The sequence below is a fragment of the Curcuma longa genome, chromosome 8 (genome assembly GCF_044706935.1).
Source record: "Curcuma longa cultivar G26 ecotype Majalengka, Jawa Barat chromosome 8, ITB_CL_G26_1.1, whole genome shotgun sequence".
NCBI classification, from domain to species: domain Eukaryota; kingdom Viridiplantae; phylum Streptophyta; class Magnoliopsida; order Zingiberales; family Zingiberaceae; genus Curcuma; species Curcuma longa.
In genome coordinates this window covers 12,121,713-12,149,211 of record NC_133868.1, presented here as the reverse complement: position 1 = coordinate 12,149,211, position 27,499 = coordinate 12,121,713, and the positions used below count along the sequence as shown (strand labels likewise).

The window sequence follows — 27,499 nt, the reverse complement described above, 5'->3', positions numbered from 1 at the left end:
AAGCCTTTTTTTTTTTTTTTGCCATTGCTAAATAAAAAAAAGCAAACCCTAAGGAATACGCTGACCCACCCTTCGGTGTTTTCTGTTGGAGTACGAGACTAGACTTGAGTGAAAGGTTACAACATAAGACGGTGGCCTCCACTTGGTGGACCAATGACATGCCCCCTTTCTCTGTAGCCTACTTTAGTTTTGGCATACGATCTGTCTTAAGGCGATCGCAAATCCAAATGCGGGCGACGCAGTCCTCCGTAAACCGCAGCAGACTCTCGCCTCCACCAGAAGTACTCAAAGAATCGGGACAAGCGGTCTGTGTCCTCCGGCACTAAGTCGCCAGGTTACTCTTTCTCCTCATGCCTCTTCGAGATTTTTGTCCTCGCGGGAGCAATATTGAGTGGAAAATTTGTCATTCGAGGTCTAAATTTATGTTCTGAATCTTTTCTGGTTCTTGAATTTGCTCTTTTTTTAGTCTGCGACCCTTCCTAAATACGTATTGGATCAGGCATTCTTGTATTTGGTTACTGATTTTTTAAAATCTTTTTGGGTTGTAAGTCAACTTGAAGTGAGGATATTGTAAATGCGGGAAGAAGATATTTTTTTTTGGGGCCGGATGGTTATCTCATTTCTAGTTATTTTGTCGGCAGCAAGTTACCAAGTCCAATGAAGTTCGTCTTCGTTTTCAGTTCTGATTTCCATGATTAGTTCTCGAGGTGTACTCTGTTTGAAACATTGATTGTCGTTTCAAAGTTTGTTATTTGAAAGGGTGTAGCAAGAGTTTGATTAATGTCATGATCAGTGAGTTGGATTTTACCTGATTGAATATGGATAAAAATTCTGGGACGGCAATTTTTATTTTTTTCCTAATGTCCACAATTATTCTGTTTTTGTAGAAATTTTTTTACTTGTCATGCTGACATCCCAATCATTCTACTGTTTTTTAATGCAGATTTCTGCAAAGTCTATAGCTGTCCATCAGACGGCTCATTGCGATTTGTATGACATCTTAGTGAAACTAGCTGGAGGGAGCGTTAAAATATGGGAAATGAAAAGAGAATCTTCTTGTTATTTGATGATTAATGAATAGTTCAAGAATATTTTTACATATTCTAAGGAAGCATTAGGCTTCCTTGCCAAAAGTATGATGAGTAGGACAAATAGAAGAAAAGAGGTGACTGGTAACTGTAATGAAGGAACCTCTGCACGCACTCGACCTCGCAGTTTTGAAGAGATAATGTTGAAGAGAAAAAAGAAACTCACAGCTGATGGTAAAGAAAGAACAAGTAGCTTGAAGGAACATTTGGCACAAAATGATGTAAAACTCACTTCAGACCAAATGGATGGTGTGAGGACCAATAAGGGCACCAAGGAATCAAAGGATGAGAAGAAAGAAAGCTCTATCAAGGCAAAAGCAAAAGCAATGAAGGTAAAGGATGGTCATTTAGGGAGCACCTATAAGCACAAGCTTGATTTTGATGCTAATGAGGTGTCAAAATCAAACTACACAAGTAACCGCAAGGATAATGAAAGAACGAATGAAAAGAAAAATAATCATAGGGGCAGAGATGACAAAATGGAAACAAGTCTCAGAAAAGATCTGGAAAGGAAACAACTGAAACATAGCACAGAAAAGGATAAACATAAGGATAGAGAGAGAAAACCAAGAGAGGAGATACAAAGAAAGGAACATTGTTATTCCAATGAAAAAAATAGATCAGAAACTCAGTACATTAGTTTGAGAAAGTTTGATAGGTATGATTCTCAGAGACTTCAATATTCAGAATATGCTGAAAGAAATGATAGAAGGAAGGATGCAACAAAGCCTTATTTTGAAGAGCCCAAGTCAAAAAGGAGGAGATCAAGAAGCCCAGAACGTGAACCAGAACACTATAGGTCCTCTCCTGAGGCACATAAGCATTCCTATCGTGGATGGGAGCATGAACATTCATCATTTTCATCACACAAAGAAAAATCAAGGAGAAAGCATCCTGATGAGGACAAGCTGAGAACGTTAGCGAATGATGGGTATAATGCTTCCAATTTCCGCAAACATGGGAGTAGGCTCGGTGGTTACTCTCCTAGGAAGAGGAGACCTGAGGCACCTCATAGGAGTCCATCACCAATTCTTCCGTCACAAGAACGGAAAGCTGCCAAATGGGATCAGCTTCCTTCAGAGTCAAGGAATTCTGGTTTCAGAGTGATGCCTTCTAATGATCAGACAGCTTTCACTAAGATACAAGAGCCAGCCTTAACTGCACCAGTCACAGCGGCCACCGAAATTCCACTGCATGCACCTGCTGCAGAGATTCCACCATTTGGGATTAGTGCATCTGTTGATTCTGTGCAGCTAACACAAGCGACCCGCCCTATGAGAAGGCTTTATGTAGAAAATTTACCTGTATCAGCCTCTGAAAAGTCAGTAGTGGATTTTCTTAATGATCTGTTAGTATCGTCAGGTGTTAATCACATCAAAGGAACTAGTCCATGTATCAACTGCATAGTATGTGGAAATGTTGCTTCAAATAGATGATTGATTTATAGTTTGCTATTGCTTGCTTTATTCCATTTTATTTGTTTTTATAATGAGGATATAATCTTACTAGCATAATTTTATTACTATATCACAGTTACATAAAGAGAGAAATCAAGCTCTTGTTGAATTTCTCACACCCCAGGATGCTAATTCGGCCCTCACATTTGATGGAAGGTCATTCTCTGGAGCACTTCTTAAGTTCAGAAGGCCAAAAGACTTTGTTGAAGCATTAGTAAGGCCTTTAATATTGGTTACTCATGTTTTTGTAACTTGTTTTATATTAAGTTCTTGAAAGTTTTGTGAAGTACATTGATAATTGAACTTGGACCTTATAACTATGCCTTGTCTATTAATCAGTAACCACAGCGGGTCTCATCTTTTAAAATATTATTTTAACTGTCATGATTATTAAATAAAGCTAAATGCATTGTGTGGGTAAAAAGCAGTGGTCTGATGATCAAATGGTGGATTATTTCAACTTTTGGATTATTATTTTATTGCATTGAATGAGACATCTGGTCTTGCAACTTGCATATAAGGTTAACATTAAAATTTTCATTATCTAATCTATTGCTGTTAGCATATTTTAATTGGTTGATCCACATGCCAATCAATATATCTTTGTTGAAAGATGGAAGTTGGACTTACATTGCTAGAATTGGAATCAACATGATTTATAAGATATGAATACAAGTAGATGCTGGAACTCTGGTGCTTAATCACCATATGTCATAGCAAAACTAGAGTCAGTTAAGACTCAAGTATGATGAACTTTAATCGCATTCATTTTCACACTAGGTGATTCTACCTTAATGTGTTAATCATAAACTTTATCTGATTGCCATCCTTGTATCAACACTGCTGGTAGTGGCTCTAATTGGTTTAGGGTCTGATTCTCATCTTGGCTAGCACGTGTGAACCTTGTTGGCATATTAATGACTTGGGTTTTGGAGTTGAAATAACATAGGTTTCACTAACAACCGATCCATGCCCCTGTCGTTGTGTTCTTGTGAATGATGTTTTCATTATTTTGGACTATGGTGAATAATAATATCATGATAATGAAGTTTGCTCTCCTGACTTCCTCTTTAAAGAAGCAACTATATATTCTTCTCTAATCACTAGTTCACCTCTTACCTTGTCATCTAATTTCTTTAAATTGGATGTTGAAGTTGTTACACTAGTTTTGTCTCTCTTTGCTATATATTATGGTGACTTGGATTGCCTTTCGGTTGAGAATGTTTTGACTGTAATTATTGTTAGACTCACTGGTAATGGCTAGGCCGAGGTTTAGATAACAATTCTCATTTTAAAGTTCATCATTTTTTTTGGCTAGGTATCACTTTTGCTTATCCCTCTTCAACCTATTAAGCAACAAATTGAAATGGTCATGGATTTTGTACTTAATCCTTATTTGGAACAAAACCAAAATCCTTATTTGATTCAAAGCCAAAATCAAATGCCCTTAAATTCATCGTCTCTTGTTCTTCCTTTTTATCGTTTGCTCACAGTTGAAGAGATTACAGTGAATATATCCCACATTCTCTAATTGGGTTGCCCTTATTTAGGAAAACTGACAACATTACCTTAAATCCACTAACTCTTTAACTCCTCTTCTCTTTTAGAATAACTCTCAGTTAGTGGCACACATCGTGGTGGATATATCATCTTTCCTGTGGCACTCCACACTTTTATATAGATCAATGAGAAAATGGATCAATTCTTCCACAACCACTTGACGATTGTGTAATTAGTGTATTTTTTTCTTCACTGTGGTAACATTCACCTTATCATTACTATCACTCATTTATAAAATAAATGGGCAAAATTAACAAAATCACATAAATAAGGAGTATCAAAATTTCCCTTTTTTTTTATTTGACCTACATGCAATTTACATGTGCACAACACTACAAAAGAATGAAAAAAAAGGCATAAGTCACTTGGATTTATCTCATGATATTTTAAGATCACTGTCAAAGAATCAAATGTATCTTATGAGTGTTATTATGCAAGTTAAGATAACAATATAAAATAATTAAAGTCAATATATCATTATCAAGTTAGATAAATAAATGACATTGATTTTTGTTGCTTCTAGATCACTAGCTTGGGTTTCTCAAGTATATTCAACTTAATGTTCTTTTTACCTTGAGAAATACAGTTCATAAGGATTCTATTTTCATAATAATTTCATTTATGTACATCAAAATATGGTGCTTAGTTTAATCTTCTACATACCTTTGCCATTTGAGGTGCTAACATAAGTACATCGTCAGACATGTTTATCTCAACTTAGCTACATGAATTTTATCCCTCCATTGTGCTTATACATGGTAATATTAACACTATATTCTTTAGTTAAAGTTTTATTACTTTTAACTAATTTTCTTTGGTCTCCTTTTACCATTTGCACCTTTTACTCATATTCAACTCTTCTAGTTATATAGTCTATTAGTTGTATCTAACAATGTCCATAACATCTCAAACTCAATGCCATGTCAACCTATTTTTTCTCATTATTTAATTGCTCATGAATATTAATATCTTTTATTTTATAGTCTTTAGTAACTCAACCCATTTATCTTAGCATACTCTTATAATGGGTAAAAATCAAAAGGGAACCCCTTTTTAATGGAATCGTCAAAGGAATTCCCATTTTTCATTTATTATCAAAAGGGCGCTCCATCCCATCTCTACACATTTTACTTTTTGAAATTGCCTTATTTTTTGCGCTATTATGACACTACAAGATCATAGCTGCTACGCAATTATAACAACTACGATTTTGTAGCTGTTACAACTAGACAGTTGTAGCAGTTATGCTCCCATAGCTGCTATAACATAATGCTGACTAGTATTGATCAGAAATAAACTGTTTATGTTGTAGCACCTATGATTCATAACTTTTATAACATGATGCTGACCTGTGTTGACTAATGTTGATCAGTGCTGACCAAAGATAAAACGTCCATATTACAAGAGTTATGAACTGTAGTTGCTATAACACAGTATTATTAATATTGATCAGAGTCGAAGTGTTGTTATAATATAATGTTGACTAGTGTTGATCAGAGATGAAGTGCCCATGTTCTAGCAACTATGAACAAGACTATTACAACATAGTTTATTAGTGTTGATCAGAGTTGAAGGGTCCATGTTATAGCAGCTATGAACCCGTAACGGTTACAACAATGTCAAAATAAGGGTAGTTTCGGAAACAAAAATATACTGATGCGGGAGGGGGCACCCTTTAATAAATAAAAAAGGTGCGTCCTTTTGACGATTCCAATAAAAAGGGGCGTACTTTTGATTTTTGCCCTAAAATTTTCCTTTTAGCCTAAGGGAATATGAATACATTGATCACATAAGACTTCAAAAGCTCCTCTCCATTTTGACCATATATGTATATACTTATCTTATTAATAATATCTTTATCAATAACCTATTGTTAAATAATAGATGCAATATGCCTAAAACTCTTACTTATTGAGATTTCATGTTCCTCTAACTACTTCGTTAATTTTTTTTTTGCTAGTGAGATTACATTTTAGTCGATCCCATCTAGCGGGATAAGACTTGGTTGTTGTAGTGAGATTACATTTCATATATTCAATTTGTATTCTATTTATCTTAAACTTTTAGTCTCTAAAATTTTTCTGTATAATTCAAACTTCCAGCCTTTTTACTAAAGGGCACACCCACACTTTATTAAATACCCAAAAAATGCACCATACTTTCAAATTTACCAAAGAATGCACTTGGGTTGGGTGGAGGAGCATTTTGGAAAATAGGTGCGACGATTTCTAAAATTCTACTCATGGAAAGATTCCTTGCTCGGTCTTGCATGGTATAGGTGGAGACAAAGTGATAATTTTCATGTAGAAAATGCAAATCATATAAAATTTTCTGGTGTCAACCCTGTTCTGGCTTCACCCATGCCCATGGAATGCAATGATATTTTAGACCATGCACTCTAGTAGAATGCAGCAAAGAAACCTTTCTATAACCACCTCATATTATTTGAAAGCTTTAAGCACAAATTCTAGTAATTTCTAGCAATCATTTGATTGATATCCCACCTGTTATGAAATTTTCTCTTGTACACGTTTTGATGGTTCATTTAAACAATTACGATTTATGATTTTATCATTTAGCTAGTCTATCATATTTTCAAACAAACCAATAAAACAGTCCATGTTTATGGGTGGTCTTTCAGTCAGAGGGCCACCTGAATCATGACTATTTGAGGGAGGGCACAGGGGAATGGTGGAGAGTGGTGAAGAGAGGGAGTAATGCCTAATGGTAAGTCACCGGGTGAAGATATTCTTGAATCTTTTACCCATGCCCTTTAGGGGACTAGAATGTTAAAGGTTGTCATATTTCCTATATGCATCAAAAATTATGATTTTGAATGCTTCTATCGTGAATTAAATCCTTATGTACTGTGAACAGTAGGTATTACACTGTGTGGAGAGATAGAGCCCTTTTGCCACCTATAATTGGTGATTGTTACTGTCATCATGTTTCTGGCTTCATCAACATTTTCTTATGAATGTTTTGTTGGTGATATAACTATGAATTTTTAACTAATATCGATCATATCAGTGAGTTGATCATCTGTATACCTATGATTTGATAAATTTCTCTCTGGTGTTTGGTTCTTTAGCAATTGTGGTTCTGATAGTTTTTCATATCCACTACATGCTCCATTGAATGTACTTTGTTGAATTCATTTTGTTTGTTAAAAAAATGTTTATTCTTTTGCTTTCGACTGAACATGACTTCTCAATCTGACTTTCTTGGTGTCTATATTGTTAACTTGTTTCTTATTTCAATCTGGATGCTGAATGGTGCTTTCTTCATTATCATTCATGTCCTGTAATAAATAAAATAAGTGAATTGAGATTAGTGAATAAGAATGATCCGTTGTATCAGAGACGACAACAACAACAACAACAACAATAACCAACTTTATCCCACTAGTTGAGGTCGGCTAATCCGTTGTATCAGAGAAAGACCTAAAATATTTTCTTTGGAATCTTTTCTCCCAATATGGTTATTCATTCCACCAAATTTATAGCTGATACTCTCCTCACCATGATATTGAAAATCATGTAAACTTCATTCAATTCCAATTTATTTATTGTTGTTCCTTTCCATGATTACAAATGGACTGAAATACTGGAATGCTTTCTCTGCTAATCAAATGAGGCCTCACTTCTATTTATAGAATTAATTTCTATTGCTGATTATAGCAAATAATGCATCTGACTAGTGTACTAAATCATCATATTTGTAATTACTTTTCTTTTGAAGACTTGCATATGTGGGTACTTGTTCAATGTTTGAGCTTTAATGGTATCTGATCTTAGCTGAGGAATGGTTGATGGTGTTGACAAGTTAAATTCAATTTAAGCTTCATACTAAGTTTTCTACTTTGTAGGAGATTAGGACTAAATTTACCTAACTATATATTCCTTAAACTTTGGAATTAGATGGATTAGTTGGTTATCACAAATTTTTTTCTTCTTGAGACATTCCTGAAAATTGCTTTTTGAGGTTCCTATTAGCAGTTTTTTTTTTTAACCTATTTTGCCTTTTGGGTTTGCAATAGCAGTGGTAATTGTTTTCCCAAATCAAACATTGTCTGACTATCACATTGAAATCTCTTTTAAATAGGGTAATTTTATTGGGTGTATCATAATTCACATTCATGATCGTGACAAAGCGAGGATTTTATAAAGCTGATTCCAGGTGTTGTGCAAGATGTACTGCTTATACACTGATTTCTGGTGATTTACTTTTAATAGAGTCGCTTCTTGGAGAATCATTCTGCAGTGTTTGCCTTAAATTTATGGCAAGTTATACAAAATGATATTTAGTGAACTACTGACAAGCATGTTGGCCCTTCTGTGGGACTGAGGTTACACAATCTGAGGCATCACGACTTGGTTCATGAAGAACTGAACTTGTCCACTACTTGCAAATATAGTATCATATTCTATTATGGTTCTCAACATTTTGGTACGATATGCACTGTCATTGCAAGTGTACCAAAAGCAATACGTATTATTTGATTTTTCTTCACCCATATTTTTCATTTCTTGCTCCCTGCAAAGATTATTTTTTTGTTATAATTTGCCTTGCCATATAATGCAAAGATTATACTCTGCTTTTTCTATATGTATGCCTTTTTCTAAGTTTGATTTTTTGGTATCTCTGTATAAATATGCTTTATATTTTAACTCTCCTTTTCATTATATATTTTCTTTTTCTAAGTTCAGACAATTGGTATCCCAGTATATACTTTTGGTGTTTTTATGCAGAAATATATTCTAATCAACTGTCCATGAGTTGCATTTTCAAACTTGTGTGCTATATTTTGTTAGCTCAACTTCTATATGAATTTATTCATATTCTCTTTTAGATTGCTCCTTACTAGAAGATAAGTGTATTTCTTGAACTATGTTAATGATATATACTTGGTATTGTTGTTCTCTCCTGTGTTGAAAATAGTAATCAGTTAATGGAAATTTTGAGAAATTTGTTTTTTGGTCTTGTTGTATAGCACTTTATACCTAGTTAGGGCTCACCATGCTATTGCCATGGGTTTGACATGTAGACATTATACTTGTGCTGACACATTAGGCCTCCTTTTATGGTAGGCCCTGACACAAAGTGTGTTTAGGATTCATTGTGCCTGGAAGGTACAACAATGCATCTACTAAGGGATTTTCTTTTTCCGAGTCACAATTCAATTATTTGATCATGTCATCTTCCCAGTTACAGAAACTAATCTATATACACGAGTCTTCTATGCTAAATACCTTATCATTTTATCTGAAGGCATTGCATCTCACTTCCTGTTTGTTCCTGCCTAGTTTTTATTTTTAAGGATATTAATATGTGGATGAACCAAGTGTGAGAAACATATTAAAAGGGCTAGATCATGCAAAGTTCGTTCCTGAGTAGGAACTTGCTAAGATAATTTATGATGCTCAAATGATAATTTTTTCAATTTCCTTATTTCTTCTATGAAAGTGCACCATAAACTTTCCAGTTTATTTAGTAACGGTTGCATAGTTCATTCAGTGGGCAACATAGAGAAATTTTGAAATCCTTAATTTAAACTTAATCTTTGTCTATCAATTCACAAATAGTGAAACATGTCATCTCTGTCGGTCATCCCATCTCATCCCATCTGAAACATAATGGTATTCCTAGGGACCAATTACTTTTTTGTGTCCATTGTCAAATATGAATACCTTATTGTGAGTGATGATGCAGGAACAGAAGTAATTTTAGTCTTTTTTTACTATTTATCGAGTTAGAGTTTTAGGGGTATTTTTGTCTTTCATAGGGTTAGGGTTTGAGTCTATTTAAACTATTTATTTAATGGTTTTTGGGATAGTTTTTTTATCAATAATATTTGCGACCGTGCTGTTTCTTTTCAAATGTCGAGTTTGGTTGTCTATCTTCTAGTATTCTTCGATAGAATCAACATGCTTTAGAAGGTTGCTTTTCATATTTGTGCGCAACTCAACAGAATCGATAGTTATTCGTTGCGTTAGTTGATATCAAAGCCAAGTCGATCTTGTGGAATCATGCCACCGAGAAGACCACAACACATTGACAACGCTTTTGATCGTGATATGGAGCAGTGATTTCGAGAGGTGGTGGATAGTCGGTTTGACTCGTGTATGGATCGGCTAGCAAAGAGGATGACAACGTTGTTGGGAATCTTGAATAGAGGAAGTCCGGTCCAATGCTAAAACAATCAATGGATAAACTCAGAGGAAGAGAACATTTTTGATGAAGATTTTTTATTTATAAGGAAGATGTGGACGACAAAATCGAAATAGTCGGTGATCCAGTTTACGACGATGATGAAGAGGACGAGGAGAAACCTCATCAAGAGTTTATGGAGGAACCTCAACTGATGGAAGTTATATCAGTCAAGCCAGCAACTGCACCAGAAAATCAACAATGATGAGTGTTGATTTTGCCCAAGGGAAATAATGTAGACCACTTGTTGATATACCTTGATGTTGTTGATTCAACCACTTTATCATATGGGTGGAGTAGATATGCACATCTCTCTCTTGCAGTTGTCAATCAAATTCACGGGAAGTGCATGACAAGAGAAGATACATAGCATCAATTTAATGGATGAGAAAGTAATTGGGGTTTCCAAGGGAACAACACGAAGAACTTCGATCATCCAGCAACTTCTAGAGCTTCAGAGTCTGATCACTTGAAAATAATAAAGGGGTTAGTTGACGGAAAGAAAGGAAATGTTGATGGATTTCTTTTGAATCTGAGTTTTGCAAGGGTTGGAGGTGTACCTGCTACTTTGGTGGAGGATGCACCATTTGTCCAAGACAACGTGCATGACTTCTTCAGTTACACTGAAACAGAAGGAAGGCGATTTTTTGAGGAGTTGGATAGAAATTTCGATGGCCAAGTTAACCTCGAAGACCTTGACATTGCAATGTAGAAGAGAAAACTGCCAAAGCGATATGCCAAAGACTTTCTGCAACGTACAAGAAGCAACTTGTTTTTAAAATCAATTGGATGGAAACAATTTCTATCCATAATGGCGTAGAAAGAGCCAAAAATTCTTCGAGCGTATACATGCCTATGCCTTGATAAGTTTGAAGCAAAAGTTATCATAGCATAGAAGTCTAGGAACAATGATAATAGAGGTGAAAAACATTTAGAAAGTAGCAATGTGAATCCAATAGCCTTAGATCCTGATTTACCAACAGAAGTGTAGCAGTTGCTAGCAAATTTTATCGAGTTAATACCAGAGGATCTTTTTCCTAGGTTACCACATAATATTACTCTAAACTCGAAGATGAGTTCTTTTCAACTTGGGGATTTTTTTTTTCCATTGCATCATATCGAGAAGATAGCAATGCGTCGACAATGCTTCGGATGATGATATGACCAATAATTCGAGGGTGAATTTTCTCTACCATGGGGAGAATGATGTGGGAACAGAAGCAATTTTAGTCTTTTTTTACTATTTTATCGAGTTAGGGTTTTAGGGATATTTTCATTTTTCATAGGGTTACAATTTGAGTCTATTTAAACTATTTGTTTAATTGTTTTTGGGACAGTTTTTGATCAATAATATTTGTGGCTGTGCCATTTCTTCCCAAACGTCGAGTATGATTGCCTATCTCCTGGTATTCTTTGATAGAATCGACAGGTTTTAGAATGTTGCTTTCGGTATTCGTGCGCGAATTAATGGAACCAATAGTTATCTATTGCATCAGTAGGTTTATTAAAAAATTTCTCAGATTTGAATGTGGTCTATCAAATAATATCTAATACAAATGCAAGTTCTTACAAGTCTAATATGAGGGGAAGGTGAAGCAAGTTTTGTAAACCTAAGACATGAGAAATCCCAACGACCCTTCTAGACTTAGGATAGAAAAAAATGTTGCTCCAAGGAGTTTATTTTTTAGCTTACCTCTAGCTATAATACTATGCCTCATTACACCACTAATACCTAAGAGTGTTTTATGCCTCAGTACACCAATAAAAAGAATTTAAGAATGTAAAAGAGTTCAGTATAGTATCTCCATTTGCACTGTAGCATACTGATGTATTTGCCACCCAGTACTTCCTGTGGTAGCTGATTCCATTCTTTAAGAGGGATGTTAATTTGTTGTGTTTTATATGCCTCATACAAAATCTTTTTCATTTGTGAAATTTCTACCGCTTATCTCTTTCATCAGTTGTAAAAGCACATAATCATTGTGATGACATGTCACTGATTGTAGTTGAAACTAGTAGTTATTTTTCTATTTTGAATCATCACCAGGTTTTCCTTTTCAATGGATCGATATATACTGCACGTGCACACATAGACCACTATCTACAATCTGATTTTTTTAGAGCATCTATGATATTCTCTTTTTTTTTTGTTCTTGTGAATGTTTGATGCTTCTTGTTTAGAGTCTTCATTCTTCAACATGTTTTTTATATTAAGGTTGATGTTCTGTAGCAGGTTTTCAGACAGTTCCTATTTTCATGCAGACTGATGCTCCAGAGAAAGAACCGGAGGAGATAAGGGTGGTAGCTGATATTGTGAGGGAATCACCCTACAAGGTGCCTGTTCATTAATTTCTTTTAATATTCAATTCACTGGATATTTATGACTGAGTCATTTGTGTTTGGTTAGTTGTTATATCTTGATCGACAATATTGCATACTAAGGAAAACATATTAGATCAGATCTAATTGGTCCAGTCCAATGCTTAGCAAAATTTCTAGTCTCTCTCGCATCCCTATGCAGAGTTCACAGTCACAAGCAGTGTTAGCCTTCCATTAGCTCATTAGCTTTCCCTGATACACATGTATGTTATTGTCCTGTTTAGTCCTCTCATCCTAATTATTACCATTTATATATTGTGTTTAAGTTGCTTTGTTAAATTTGTCTAATTTTTTATTTCATGTAAAGGTGGTTATGTCAAGTTGAGTAAAGGTATAAACCTAAACTATCAGGTCATTAACAAAAGTTTGACAAGGTTGATCATGCTCCACCCCACATATTTATGCTTGATTTTTTGACCAATAAAAAAATAAACTGCACATGCTATGCTAGTTGAATTGACAGCTTTTAAATGTGATTTTGAAATTCACCTCTTGACCATCCTATCTATTCCTGTGCGTTGGTCAAAACTGTTGGCAACGTGGACTAAAAACATGTTTTAATACAACTCAATATTTTGAGATTCCTATCCTTTATCATTCCGTTATTGTAAGGTTCCTTTAGTCATTCAATCATCATCTTTAATAGAGAAATTAGAAAAATGAACTATATTAAAGGATAGATGATTCTACTAGAAGGTACTTATTCTCATATCATACATATAAATAATTGGCTTGCATGTGTTATCCTTCCAGTGTGTATGATTAAAGCTTTATCTTTGTCCATAGATGCTTACTAATGAAACAGAGAATGAGAAATCCGAGTGTGATGAAAGCACTAATCAGTGATATTAGTCCAGCATATGAGGTAGCACCTCTAGATCCTTATTGTCATGTCGTGAAAAACATGTCATAGCAAGGTTTTAATGTGTCATTTTGTTCAACACAGATGAAAATCTCACTCTGTTGGCTAACAACCAAGTCAGAAATAGTGTGCTGAAACATTCTGAGGCTAGCAAGAGTGAAGGCAAGGTTAACTTAATGTTGCTTCCGTGAGACAACAAGGATTCATAACTTTGGAATGAGAGGTGGGAGTTTTGGTTTCAGAATGATGAAAGGTCTTGATTCTGGAATGAGGGGATAGGGGTTGGAGGAGGAAGTGGTGGTGTTTTCAGTAGAAGGTGAGGGCAAGGACTTGCTCGCAAAGAAGCTTATGTAGGATGATGAGCCGAGGGACTACCAATCTAGAACAAGGACTCTTGTGGATTTGAATGACAAGCTGGGATTGGGATGGAGTGGATCGGTTTTATATCTAACTAATAAATTATATTATATTATTGTAACTTATACATTATATTAATAGTTATATTATGTTAATAGTTAGTTTATATTAATATCAATTGTAAATTACATATCATATTGTTATTACTTGGACATTATATCAATAGTTATGTCAATATTTATTTTATATTAAAATATCAATTATAAATTATATTAATATTAAACGTAAGGTATATTAATATTTATGTTATTTCAATATTGTAAGTTATATTATTGTTCATTATAAGGTATATTAATATATATTTTCTATTAATATGTAAATTGTATTAATATTGATTATGTGGTATATTAATATTTGGGTTATACTAACATTTCTAAGTTATATTAATATTGTTTATGAATTGTATTTTTATAAAATTGAAATTCATATTAATGTTGGCATTTGTAGTAGCAAAACCTTATCATTTTGTTTGAACATCAAGATTCTCACATTGAACACTAAACCTTGATTATAAGCATCTGGATAAATGGCTATAGGTTTTAATCTCTCATATATTGTGGCACCTCGTGTGGATTAGGTTTCATTAGCAGATAAGTGTTTACTAAGTGGAGATCATAAACAAAGGTCCAATTAAGTGGGGAAAGTAAAATGATGATTTTTCCTGAATAGTTCCAACCTTGTGCGATGCATTGCCAGTGTTTTCTTTTTGAGCTTAGGATAGCATTGGACATTGTTATTTTATTGAGGTCTTGTAATGGACACATTAAATAATTTATGGGTCCCCCAAATTGTTAGAAGTTCAGATACAAATGGAGATTTTTTGAAGCTTCAGGGGCTAAGCTGGAGTTTTACTTTTTAAATTTAAAACACGTGAAGGGATTCCATGCCTAAACGTTTCCAACTCTCAATTTTATAGAATGTAAGGGCTATTTATTATATACAAATTACCTAATTTGTTATTACTAGTTCCTTAGGATTGACCATAGTGAAATCACCAAAATGAACATAAGCACCTAAACATATTTATTGTCTTCTTGCATGATTTTTGAAGATATCAATGGTTAATGAGTGGGTGGTTGAAACGGAGACGATATTCAGGTTGTCTTGTGTGATCATCGTATGCCTCTTTGTTTGAAAAGAAAATTTTCATTAGTCTGGCATAATCCGTCCTACATGGCAGATCAGTATTGGAATGTCAGGAAGTAACATATAGAAAAGATTAATGCAGCAGCTAAGAGAATGTTAAGTTGTAAATGTGGGATTATAAAAGAGACAAGCAGGGTTACTAAAACAGATAAGAGAAAAAATATTATTATTGAGGAGCAATTAGGTGTGCTCCAATAGATAAAATGAGAAAAAATAGATTGAGATGACATAAATATGTCCAAAGGTGATGAACCAAGAAATTTTGTAGTTACGTGGGTTGAATTGATAAGAGTGGAAGGCGCAAGGCTTTGAGGGAGATTAAAGAAAAAAGCTATATAGGATGACAAAAGCTATGTTTGGTTATGTAGACTCACAGGGCCAGATAGCATCCATATATTCTACCCTAAATAGTTGGGAAAAACACGCCTTGATGCTGATTAATTTTTTATTAATTTTATACACAAAATGAACCAGTTAGTTATAGAAAAGGTTGAATTAGTTGATATTTCTAATTATGGTATTCATAATTGAATGTGCTCAACATCTAATGCTGGTTATGTTAAATTTTGCATTCCAGATCTTCATAGGAGGAATTTCTGAGGATATCTCATCTAATATGGTATGTTTGTCTAGATCTAATAGAAGAATACCATCGTCCATGATTGTGCAACTTCTCTTCAATCACATCAACTGTTTGAGTTATTCTTTTAGCTTAAAGAGATTGTTGGTGCATATGGGAATCTTAAATCATTTCACTTTGGGTTTGACAAGAAACTTAATGGACCGTGTGCTTTTCTTGAGGTACAAATTCATGACTCATATACCTAATTCCTGAATTTTCTTACTGTTATGCTTTAACATGACTGAAGTGTCTGATACTGAAATTTGGTACGCCAGTATGAAGACCATTTGATTACTTCAAAGGGATGTGCTGGGCTAAATGGGATGAAGCTTGGTGGATGTATTCTAACTGTAGTGCAAGCTCTTCCTGATTTTGAGGTTGAGGTACTCTCTGCTTTTGGAAGTCATCCATTTCATATTTAGGTTGATGAGAAGTGTGTCTGACCTGCCACTATAATGGTTTTCAGGAAAAAGCTGAAAGTGCTCCATATTATGATACTCCTGCACATGCCAAACCACTACTGGTCCCATCGACTAAAGTCCTTCATTTAAAAAATGTGGTATGCAAAACCAAATAATGTTTAATTTCAACTCTAAACATGCAAACTTCATTTGTGATACAAAGTTACAAACGTCAGTGTTTATGCCCCATTTTCATTTCTACCTTTTGACTAACTTTTATTTCTAAAAAGTTCACTGAGGAGGAACTTAAGCTGTTTTCTGAATCCGAACTGGAGGAAATATTAGATGATGTACGTTTGGAGTGCATGAGGTCTGTATCTTTCCGTGTATGTCATTACTCCCAGATGTCTAAAGCATCATCATGTATTAGTGTTTGAATTGGCAGGTTTGGAAGTGTAAAAGAAGTCAACATTGTAAGATACAACAATGACCAAGTAGGTGCTGCTGGAACTTTCGAAGAAACCTGTGTTAATCAAGATTCTGTCCAGATAGAATGCAGAATGGAGGATCCAGGTGACAAGAATCAACACACTCAAGATCTAATGCCTAAACAAGACATTGAAAGGCCAGGAGATATAAGCAATGACACTAACATGCCCCTCAGGGAGTCTGTAATCACCCATGGGACTGATTGTTCTGCTCTTGCAAGAGAGGCACAACAGGTAGCTGATGAGGAAATTGGCCAACAGCTGGAGAATGATGATGAGGATGGAAGCATGAATGAAGAGATTGGCCTGATACCTTGTTCATCTTCACCAAAACTAGATATGGTGGGCACCGACATTGAAAATTGTGCTTGCCTGAACAATACTATTGCTGAACCTGCAAATGAAGCGGATGGAAGCAAAAAGGATGTGGAAATTGCTAGTATGGATTCTGCAGCAGTAGCAGACAAAGAAGGAACTGATGATGGAAAGGATGAAAAAAAGGATGGTGATGAATTTGTGTTTGAACCAGGCAGTATATTTGTGGAGTTCCTAAGGAAAGAAGCAGCTTGTGTTGCAGCACACTCGTTGCATGGCCGAACTTATGGCAAACGGATTGTCACAGCTGGCTTTTTCCCTTATGATAAGTATCTGGCACGATTCCATGTGTTAAAGCAGCCATGACAAGTATTCTTGCTTTCTTCACTTTGAAATAGACCATGGTACTAATTGAAAGGAAATTGGAGGTTGTTAGTTAGTCATTTTACCCTTATCTAAATATTACAAACATCAATACTCCAGTTCCCTCTGCTATTCATTGTAATTACATGCTAGATTTCCAGCAGATTTTGGTGCTGACTTGTGAGTCAAATGAGCAACGCGGAAATGAGTTTGTTCTGTGATGAGCAGTGGAATATTACCTGCCATTTCATTGCCTTGATGTGTTTGGAGTTCCCTTTACTTGGGTATGTGCAATGTCACATTGTTGAAAATGGTTGTTCCTTTCGTCACCTACACATGCCTCATGGAATAACTTGAGGAATGAAATGGTTATTCTTGGAAATGAAATATGTGTTTTTTTTTTGTTTATTTGGTATTTGTCCTGTAGTCTCTTCTCAGGTTATCCAATCCATCAAGCTATCCATCTCGTGGAGTTCACTCAACTCACCAAGTTTGTCTAGTTTGATCACCTTGCTTAGATCATTATCTTACAATACAATGATGAAGTGGCTGATCCTATGAGAATGTACTCCACGAGATAAAAAGGAATAGTCAAGGATAAGGATAAGAAGGAAGGTAGCATAAGTTCTGAAAAATAAAAGCACGACAGATGAATCACCACCATAACTTTCATGAGTGGACTACTAACTGTAAAAAAGTAGTATTGTTAATTAATGTAAACTTTCAAAGTAGTTTTATTGTTAATCTTGTTGTCATGAATAGGTGACCCATCTGAAATTTAAGGAAATAAATTGAATAATATTTTAAAATTGAGGAATCCATAATAAATTTTAAATTTAATTTTATTATTTAGTAGTGTCAATTGTTATATTATTTATTTGATTAGAGAATAATTCTATTCTTAATGAATTTTAGTATATTTAGAACAATTATTTCAAGTTTGTTTTAAGTCAAATTTACAAATAAAGTTTAGAGTGCAACTTATAATCTTTGAATTGATATAAAATTTTTTAATTTGGTTTTCTCTATATGAATTTTGCCTCTAATGAGTTTTTATTTTTTTATCTCCTTTCCTTCATTAATTTTTTTTTGATATTCTAGATATTTAACTTTTCAAATCGATTAATTTTGATGATGATCAATTTTATTTTATGAAAAAAAATTTGAATGACTCGTCGCTCTATAATCAACGATCTAAAATTATTCTTTTATTGAAGAAAATTAATTCATAATATATTATAATTAAAAATATATTTATGAATATTTGAGTAATTAGGAAAGTATATCATGGGGGCATGCTCCAAGCTCGGGGCTATTGATCTTGTTTTATTGTTACCGACAGACGAGTGATGTGATTTAATGCTCAGTTTACTTGGAGGTGCCGAAAGAGAAACTGTGGAAAAGTTTCTCTTGCATGCATGCATCCTTCGTTTACCTCTCGAAATTTTTAGGAAGAGAAGGAAATTTGATCCATCAGCGGATCATTTTCTTCTCAAAACTTGTCACCCCGAAATCGGGCGGAACGCGACGGACGGACAAAAAAAATAAAAATAAAAATTCACTCCGCTTTCGCACCGCACCCGATTCTTCTCTTCTTCTCCTCCGGCGCAACCGATTTTCTCCTCCTCTGCGCCGGCACACCTGATTCTTCTCCTCCTCTGCCGCCGGCACACTCGATTCTTCTTCTTCTTCTCCTCTGCCGCCGGCACACTCGATTCTTCTTCTTCTTCTCCTCTGCCGCCGTCCCCTGCTCGCCTCCGGGGCCGTCCCCTTCCTATGGGAGTCCCAGCCCGGAACCCCCAAGCACACCAGCTCCGCCGCCACCCTCCCTCCCCTCACTCCTCCCCCTTCCTACTTCTACCGCACCGGGAGCAAGCCCGTCGACGAGAAGCCCTCCAAGTCCCGATTCATCCACGCCGTGCTCCCCAAGCTCAGCCTCCGCAAGGCCCACATTTCTCCCTCCTCCTCCCTATCCCCCTCGCATTCGTCCGCGGGACGCTCTAGCAATGCTAGGACGCCGCCCTATTTCTCGCACCAGGACTCCGATGACGAGAACGGTGTGCCACCCTTCTCGAACCTGTGCTTCTCTATCCTCCGTTTACTCTGCGCGGGTGCAGATTTCCTTTTCTCCCCTAGGGATTTATTTTCCCTAGGGATTCTTTTCTTTTCTTTTCTAACGGATGAAGTAACCATAGCAAGAGTTTGATTCTTGTGCTACGAGAGATCTACTGTTCATTCACACACTTCAATATCAAGGGATGGAAAGGATTCTTTGAATTCAGATCTGACACCAAACACACACCATGCGTCATCAATTAATAGAGACAAAGCAAAGGTAGGAGAATACAATCATTCACAACAGCATGATTACCATGCCCCAAGGATATTTTCTCAATTTTTTTTAAGTATTTAAAGATGAAGTCTTAATTTTTTATAAATTAATGGGTAATTTTTTTAATGAACAATTACTTTAAAAATATTGATGGATATCTGTTCTTTTTAATTTATTTTAATAATCGATAGAAAATTTTTATAAAATTAAATTAATTATTTTAGGATTAATCGATATAAATTAAATATTGATATCCATTAAAAAAATAAATGATTATTAACTTTTAATAAAATAAATTAAAAAATAAATTTAAATTTCATTATAAATAAAGAAAAGTCTTCATGTAATAGTAAAATTATTATCGTGATTTAAAAATCATAAATTTAAAATGTAAAAATAATCTTATATACTATGAAATAAGGTTGTGTATAATGTATACTTTGTTAGAGTTTTGCTACTTGCGGTCCGCCTCGTACGCTCCTGTGCGCTCCCATCCGATCCAGTCCGGCTTCAGCCGCTGTCGCATTGCCGTCCAGCCGCTGCATCACGCCTGATGGACGCGCACCTTGCCGACGCATAGCCTGACGTTGGATTTCAACCGGAAAGTGGCTGGAATTTGGCGAATTCAGTCGGAATTGACCGCTTGACACTAGTAGCTGATTCCGACCAAATCGTGATCGATTTTTGACCAAATTTCAGTCGGAGACCGACCGCGATTTGGCCAGAATCAGTTGCTCGACATTGGCAGTCCATTTCCGATCGAATTCGTCGGATTCCGACCACTATCCGGTCAGAATCCGGTGCTAAGCGGTGCACCTGTTAGTCGCGCTTCCATCTTGCCCGGGGCGGCGGCCGATGGTGGCCAGACGGCGAAGCCGCAGCGGCGGCAATGGCGAGGGGTCGAAGGAGTGCACACGGGTCGCACAGGATACGGGCCGGAGTCTAGTAAATTCGTACTTTGTTAAATCTCATATCGATATGGGAGTTTCTTTCGTGCCTCAGAATCCGAGCTGGCCCTATAGATGAATATTAAAAAAAAATTATATTCTAAATTTATCATGAATTAAAAAATATTTACCGGATGAACTTTATATAAAAAATAAATAAAAAGGGAATGGGCATCAAATTATAACACCTACTGTACAACAAAAGCAAATCACGTGACACCCCCCACCACCTCTACTAACCAGTCTCCTTTTATAAACTCCTCACTAATTTCGGCTTCAAGGGTAGAAGGGGGTGGTGGAAGCATCATGGAGCGTCGCATTCTCGCCCTAGTTCTAGTTCTCGTAGCCTCCGCCGCGATCTGCGCCTCGGCTTCCGCGTCGCCGGCCGTCGGTCACAGGGCCAGCGCCTTCATCCGCTCTTCCTGCCGCGCGACCAGGTACCCCCACCTCTGCGAGCGCTACCTCTCAACCTACGCGCCCCCGGTCCGGCGGAGCCCCCGCAGCGTGGCGGCGGCCGCGCTCTCCGTGAGCGCGGCCAAGGCGAGATCGGCCTCGGCCTTCGTGAGCCGGATGTGCGGCGGGAAGCCGACATCAGGCCGCACGCGCGAGGCCGGCGCCGTCAGGGACTGCCTCGAGACGATGCGCGACAGCGTCGACCGGCTCCGGCGCTCGATCCGCGAGATCGGGCGGATGGGGCCGGCCCGGAGCCTGCGGTTCTCGTGGCACCTGAGCAACGTGCAGACCTGGGTCAGCGCCGCGCTCACCGATCAGAGCACGTGCCTCGACAGCGTCTCCCAGAACGCCGGCCCCGCCGTCCGTTCGGCGATCCGGAAGCGGGTGGTGGAGGTGGCGCAGGTGACCAGCAATGCCCTGGCCCTCGTGAACCGGCTCCAGCCGAGGACCTGAACCCGGTTCGCACTCTCTTCGGCCGCGTATATTTAGCATAAGGTTTGAGCTTTCGTTTGTCGCTTAATGGCGTTGCCATCCATGTCAAATCCATATATGGGCGTCCGCATAAATAGGGTGGCTAAATCAACCTAAACTAATGTAAAATATAGTAGTGATCGATGCTGTGTTGCTGTGGAAGTTGATCTTACTATCTGAGTTCTTGCAACATAGATCATTGCGACCTTGCTTCTTTTCTTTGCATTGAAGCAAAACAAAACTTGGGAAAGAGGTAAACAAGGATTGATAGTGCCGTCTTCGCCTGAGTTTCACACTCAGGAAGGGGTGAGTACAAGCTACCGACATGAGTTTATTGCTTTATTTGTCAGTTGTTTGAAGCAGCTTAATTACTTTAGCGTTTCATGTCGTGAGTTACTAACCTTTTTCAACTGATGCATGGGAAGAAGATCTTCCACAGCAGGTGAAGAATGCATTTATCAACTTTAGGCCTCTAGAAAATGTTTAGCACATGGAGTGAACAGCTATTTCTGTGTTTTGGTTTGTCTTAACTCAGGATATGAATTTAAATTTTGAAATCTATAATTGTCGTCTAGATTGGAATTGGAGCAGAAATTGGCAAAGGAGACAAAGAGAGAACAGATGGGCGATTTTGACGTACGCCCACTTGAATGCGAGATGGATCCGACAAGCCTTGTTGCATGACAATTATTACACGAACAACAGTGACCAAATCTGCCTGAACTTTTAACAATGGTTAGATCGAGTCTACTCAAATATTTCTGCCATCTCATCATCTCACATGGCATAGCATACTGCCAATTCAACAATTCATCTCCACTGGAGCTCATGCTGGCAACTCATCAATTTCTGAACTACTTAATTCGATCGCCCTTTATTTATCTCTTGTACGTGCATGACAACAAGGAACCCACTGCTACTTATGACTAGCATGCTCAAACGCAAGCTGTCATTGTAGCAATGGTAGGGGCCCGAACAAGATTTGTCTAAGCAACATGAGCTTCTTATCTATCTAGCTAGCTAGCTCTTACAGTGGGCACTGAGAAGTAGCCACACACTGACACACGCCATGACACCACCTACCAGTAAATGAATGTGGCTGCTGGTCTGCACGCTGTACCAAGATCACTCTACTCCAGCAATGCTTAACATGCATGTTGAGGGCTACTTATATCAATTTCTATTCCAGCGATGCTAACATTAAATTTAGTAAAACATTTTTGCTAAAATCTTAGAAAAAAAAAACTTAAAAGGGCGTCATTATTATCGTTTTCATTCAAAGAAGTGCGTTCCTTTTTTTAAAACGTCAAAATAACGCTTTTACATAATTTTTATTCTGAAAATATTCTTATTTCAATATAAAGTAAAGTTATTTAATTTAATCAAAATTATTTTACATATACTATTATTATATTCCTTTATCAATTTAATTAAAATTATTTAAACTATCAAAATTATTTCTGTTTATCAAAATCCAATTAGTTGAGCCTTGTTATGGATTTACTTGATGATAATAATTTTGATCCTTATTAATTGAGTTTTGTATGTTTCATCTATATTCCTCATCAGATATGAATGGTTTACCATGATATATTCAATTATAATAATTTATGATAAACTCAAATCTATACAGATGTTTTTAAACTGTATCAGACTGTAAAATTTTTTTATTATGATATTTTCTGCACGGACACCTTAATTCATTCTCATCCATAAACTTAACATTACTAGATATAAAATTTTAAAAATGTTCTAACCTAATAATAAACTCATAAGTTAAACTTCGACATTCAGGTAAATTTTTTTATACATCCAACTTCTTTTTTTCTATTTTTTTCTTATTTTCAAATTTATAAATAAAAGATAGTATAGACCACATCAATAGAAACATAATTAATTGCAGCTAGATACAACAATAACTAATATCAAATAACATTTACTATCAATATGTAATTATTGTTATAAATATATACCTAAAGTAGGTGAACAAAAACATGTCTCCAACTACTTTAAGTCCATGCTAATTAATTGCAGCTAGCACGGGCCTCGCGGCCACTGGTCCGTGGCCACCGACCTACAACCACCGAACCACGGCCCAAGGTCAGTTGTCGACTGCCAACGACCTCCAAGCTGGCTACTGGGCTACCAATGTCCATCGGCTCACCAAGTAATAGATCAGGTCGCGTGCTTCAGAAGTTGAAGAGAACCAGTCGGTAGCATGCGGAGGTCAATGATGCGAGTGGGAAAGGAAGAAAGAAAAGATTTGATTTCGGGGATATAGGGTTAATGAATCCTAAAGTTAGTGTCAATTGTGCATTTGTCGCTAATTCAGCAACAAACTGTGCATTCGTCGCTCGTTGAATTGTGCATTCACTACAAAATAACCAGCATTAGCGATGGAATATTCCGTCACTAAAACGCATTAACGACAGAATTTTTCTATTATTTTTTTTATCGCTGATGTCATCATTGCGATGGAAATTTAATTTTCGTCACTAATTAGCGATGTAATTAAATTTTCATTGTTAATTACCGATGACTTTTTAATTCAGTCGCTACAATTAGCGACGGATTTTTTTAATCCATTGCTAAAGTTAGCAACTGAATTTTAATTTTCGTTGCTAAACTTAGCAACGGAACGATATATTTCTGTCGCTAATTAGCGACAAAAATTAAAATTCAGTCGCTAAAATGACAAATGGAAACATTGTTCCTTTAATATTTTAGCGACGACAAATTATAAGTTTCCGTTGTTAAATAAAAAAAATATTTTAAAAAAATATAGAAAATTAGCGACGGAATTATAAATTTCCGTCGTTAAGTAGCGAGGGAATTATAAACTTTCCTCGCTAATTAGCGATGAAAAATTAATATTTTCATGCTAATTTTCTAATTTTCTAAAAAATATTTTTATTTATTTATCTAAATTCCCTGTTTACATTTCCATTAACAATATACAATCCAATTCAACTATCATTTACCACACTACTACAATATTCCAATTCAACTGTCAATCATAAAACAGCTAAAAGAAATCATAATCACAAGAACTACAACAATCTAAATATAAATATCTGAATACAAAAATACATATACAAATATCTGAATACAAATATCTCAATACAATGATACTGTATTAAATGTTTAAATACAATAAAAATTAAGAAGAATATCTAAACTAATCAAGCTAAAATATCCAATCCTACAAAAAAAATACAATAAGATAGGTTAATAATAAATCAATGATAACAAGGTATTTTAAAAATGCATATTTACAAGTCATAATTAAAAAAAAAGAAATAAACAAATGTTAACATACCTCGCAGGCAGCTACTAATCATGATCATTAGGGTCCTGAGTCTCCGCATCTTGGGTCCAACCAGGTGGACTCATGCCTTCCACGACTGCATCTGCTACACAATCTGCTCGTATCACAATTGGACCTCGCGAGACTTTTGATATTGCGCCTCTGATGTGGAGGTCGATTCTTTAATTCTTGATTTTCTTGTTTTAGGGCTTTCTATCGCAGAAGATGATCTGCTAAGACGACCTCTGGCTCTAGGGGCCATCACACGATCATATACGACTCTCGCCTGGGACCCTAGATCGTAGAGGGTAGAGCTCTTCTTCCTCCCACTGACCACATCATAATATATCTCATTTAACTGGTCGGTTGAGAGAGTTTGTCTCTCACCTCTCTCAACAGCAGGCTGAGCCACCTATGCAACTCTAGCAGACATTTTAGCCTGTTTAAAAATAAATAATATAAAATTTAGAATTAGAAAAAATAATTACTATACTGAATTGTTAAATAAATTTAAAATTTAAAATCTTACGTCTAATGCCTACGAGCGAGGATCGATAAATGTGTCATCTTTGGACTTGTGTGTCTTAGTAAAACTCTTCCAACAAGTAGGAGGTCGCTGTAACTCATGCTCCTGAAAATTAAAAAATATAATTAAATCAAAATCAAATCATTACTAATTAAATAATTCTAATATAAATATATTAATTATAAACTTACCAAGTTCAAGGTATGTTTCACAATGAAACAAGATCCAACTGCATGCTTTGTGGTTCTTTTTCTTATAAATCAATAGCACTGTAGTGTTGAATTTTAAAAACCTGCACCACCCTACATTTAAAGATAGAAATCAGTATAACACACAGTATAATAAATAAAAATACATCCTCTAAATTGTAAAACAACTAACCATATATAACTCAAAATATAATATATAGATACAAGAAAACGCATCTGCTAAGAACAAAATATGAAGATTATCAGAGATTACAATAAACCGATTTGCAATAGAATATGAAGATTATCACATATAGAATGTATACATTCAACAATGTAAACACTTGTATTAATTTTTACAATTTGACTTACAACAGCATTAATGTTTGTTATTCTTACACTTTCATTTCAAGTACCAATAGTTGGTGGAGCTAGTGGCATTCTACAAGATTTTTTATTAGGGTCAAGTTGTTTGCACCTACTGTATTTATTTTTCACCTTCCCATTATGTCTGGACTTGATGCATGCCCATGCCTTCTTTCACCTACCAAGCTATAAAGGCTGGGGGGGGGGGGGGGGGGGGGGGGGGGGGTAGGGGAGTAGAACTATAATATTGTTTAAACAACTGGACTAAAATTCATTGCTTCAACATGGATAAATACGATCCATGTAAGTGTCCTTATAATTTTCTGACAAAAATAATGCTCAAAATAACATTGTGAATCTATGTTTCGATGTGTGATGACAACAATAACATGTGAGCATGGAAGTCCTAAAATTTGAAACTCACCGCAGTTGCAACAATGTCTTTCCAAATCAACAATATATGAAATAATTGATGTTTGTATTTCCATTTCAATTTGGAAGTATGGGTGGACTACATATTGTCTAGTTCTTTGTCTCCTTTCTTTAATTTCTTTGGTGACATAGGGTGTCAAAACACCTTAACATTTTGATGCTTCCTCCTTACAATTAAAGAACCGTTGAACTACCTTCTTTTAGTATTATTGATTAACTCGTTAATGGGAAGTTCATGTGTTTCCTTGGACAAAACATTTAAACTCTTTGAACAATTGATGGTTAGTATTGCATACCTTGTCCTGTAAAGTGTGCATTAGCCTATTTTTTAAGATTAATATTCTGTAGCCATTGATACACATTTGGATGACTTTTAAGCATGGACTGCATTACTCAATCATACTGGAATGTTATATTAACTCTTGCTGCTGCTTAAAATAAGCCTAAAGCTAGTCTATCCCGAGTATCTGTTACCATGTTGCAAGACAAATAATAGCAACAAAAAGCATGATGGGTAGTTAGGTAGACTTTCCTAATCATTGATATAATACCTCGATGTCAATCTGATACAATGCCTAATGACTATGGATCGATAATAAAGAATTTCTTTACATGATCCAAAATTCACTCCTAGGCAGACCCACATTCAACTTCAGTATTTCCAAAGTAAAATGGGATAATGTTGTCATTAATTACCATTGACTACTATTGTCATCAACAACACACTAAGATCCTTGCCACTAATATGTGTAGCATCAATTCCAATAAATTTGCGTAGATAGGACCTAAATACTCTTTCACAAACATTGAAAGTCCAAAAATACCATTGGAATTTATTATCGCCATTTCTATGTAGTGCCACATAAGTATTAGGGTCGCTCATGTAGGATCCTTTCGACGCTAGAGGAGGTGAATAGCATAATCGCAATTTTCTTTTCTTTTTATCAGAGATGTTAGAATCACAGTGGAAGAAAGAAATAATAATACAAATGAAGACATAAAATTTAATGTGGTTCAACAACCCCCAAGTCCCTACTTCACCTATGTCTCAACATGAGCACTAGTATTTTTCTTCTTTCCAAAAATCTTCTGGAGGCGGAGAAACCTCTTACACGTTTGTAAGGCAATCATAAGTATAGAAAAGATATGTAAATAAAAGCATAAACAAT

At 35.9% G+C, this 27,499-nt stretch overlaps 2 protein-coding genes across 3 annotated transcripts; both read left to right on the top strand.

Moving 5' to 3' along the window:
* The first annotated feature begins 952 nt into the window (after positions 1 to 952).
* Positions 953 to 17,553, top strand: LOC141833467 (uncharacterized). Of its 2 annotated transcripts, none has more exons than XM_074720921.1 (9): positions 953 to 2,494; positions 2,622 to 2,759; positions 12,578 to 12,649; positions 15,697 to 15,738; positions 15,831 to 15,920; positions 16,017 to 16,118; positions 16,208 to 16,300; positions 16,433 to 16,512; positions 16,588 to 17,553. In XM_074720921.1, exons 1-9 carry the CDS (start codon positions 1,136 to 1,138, stop codon positions 17,309 to 17,311), a joined length of 2,700 nt encoding a protein of 899 aa, XP_074577022.1. In that variant the 5' UTR covers positions 953 to 1,135; the 3' UTR covers positions 17,312 to 17,553. The 2 variants fall into 2 exon arrangements, with proteins under 2 accessions (XP_074577022.1, XP_074577021.1); XM_074720920.1 differs by having other exon boundaries at positions 16,017 to 16,124.
* Positions 17,554 to 20,880: 3,327 nt separating this feature from the next.
* LOC141833691 (pectinesterase inhibitor 9-like) lies at positions 20,881 to 21,726 on the top strand. The gene has a single exon (XM_074721179.1). The coding sequence runs from the start codon at positions 20,894 to 20,896 to the stop codon at positions 21,491 to 21,493; it is 600 nt and encodes a 199-aa protein (XP_074577280.1). The 5' UTR covers positions 20,881 to 20,893; the 3' UTR covers positions 21,494 to 21,726.
* The last annotated feature ends 5,773 nt before the right edge of the window (positions 21,727 to 27,499 follow it).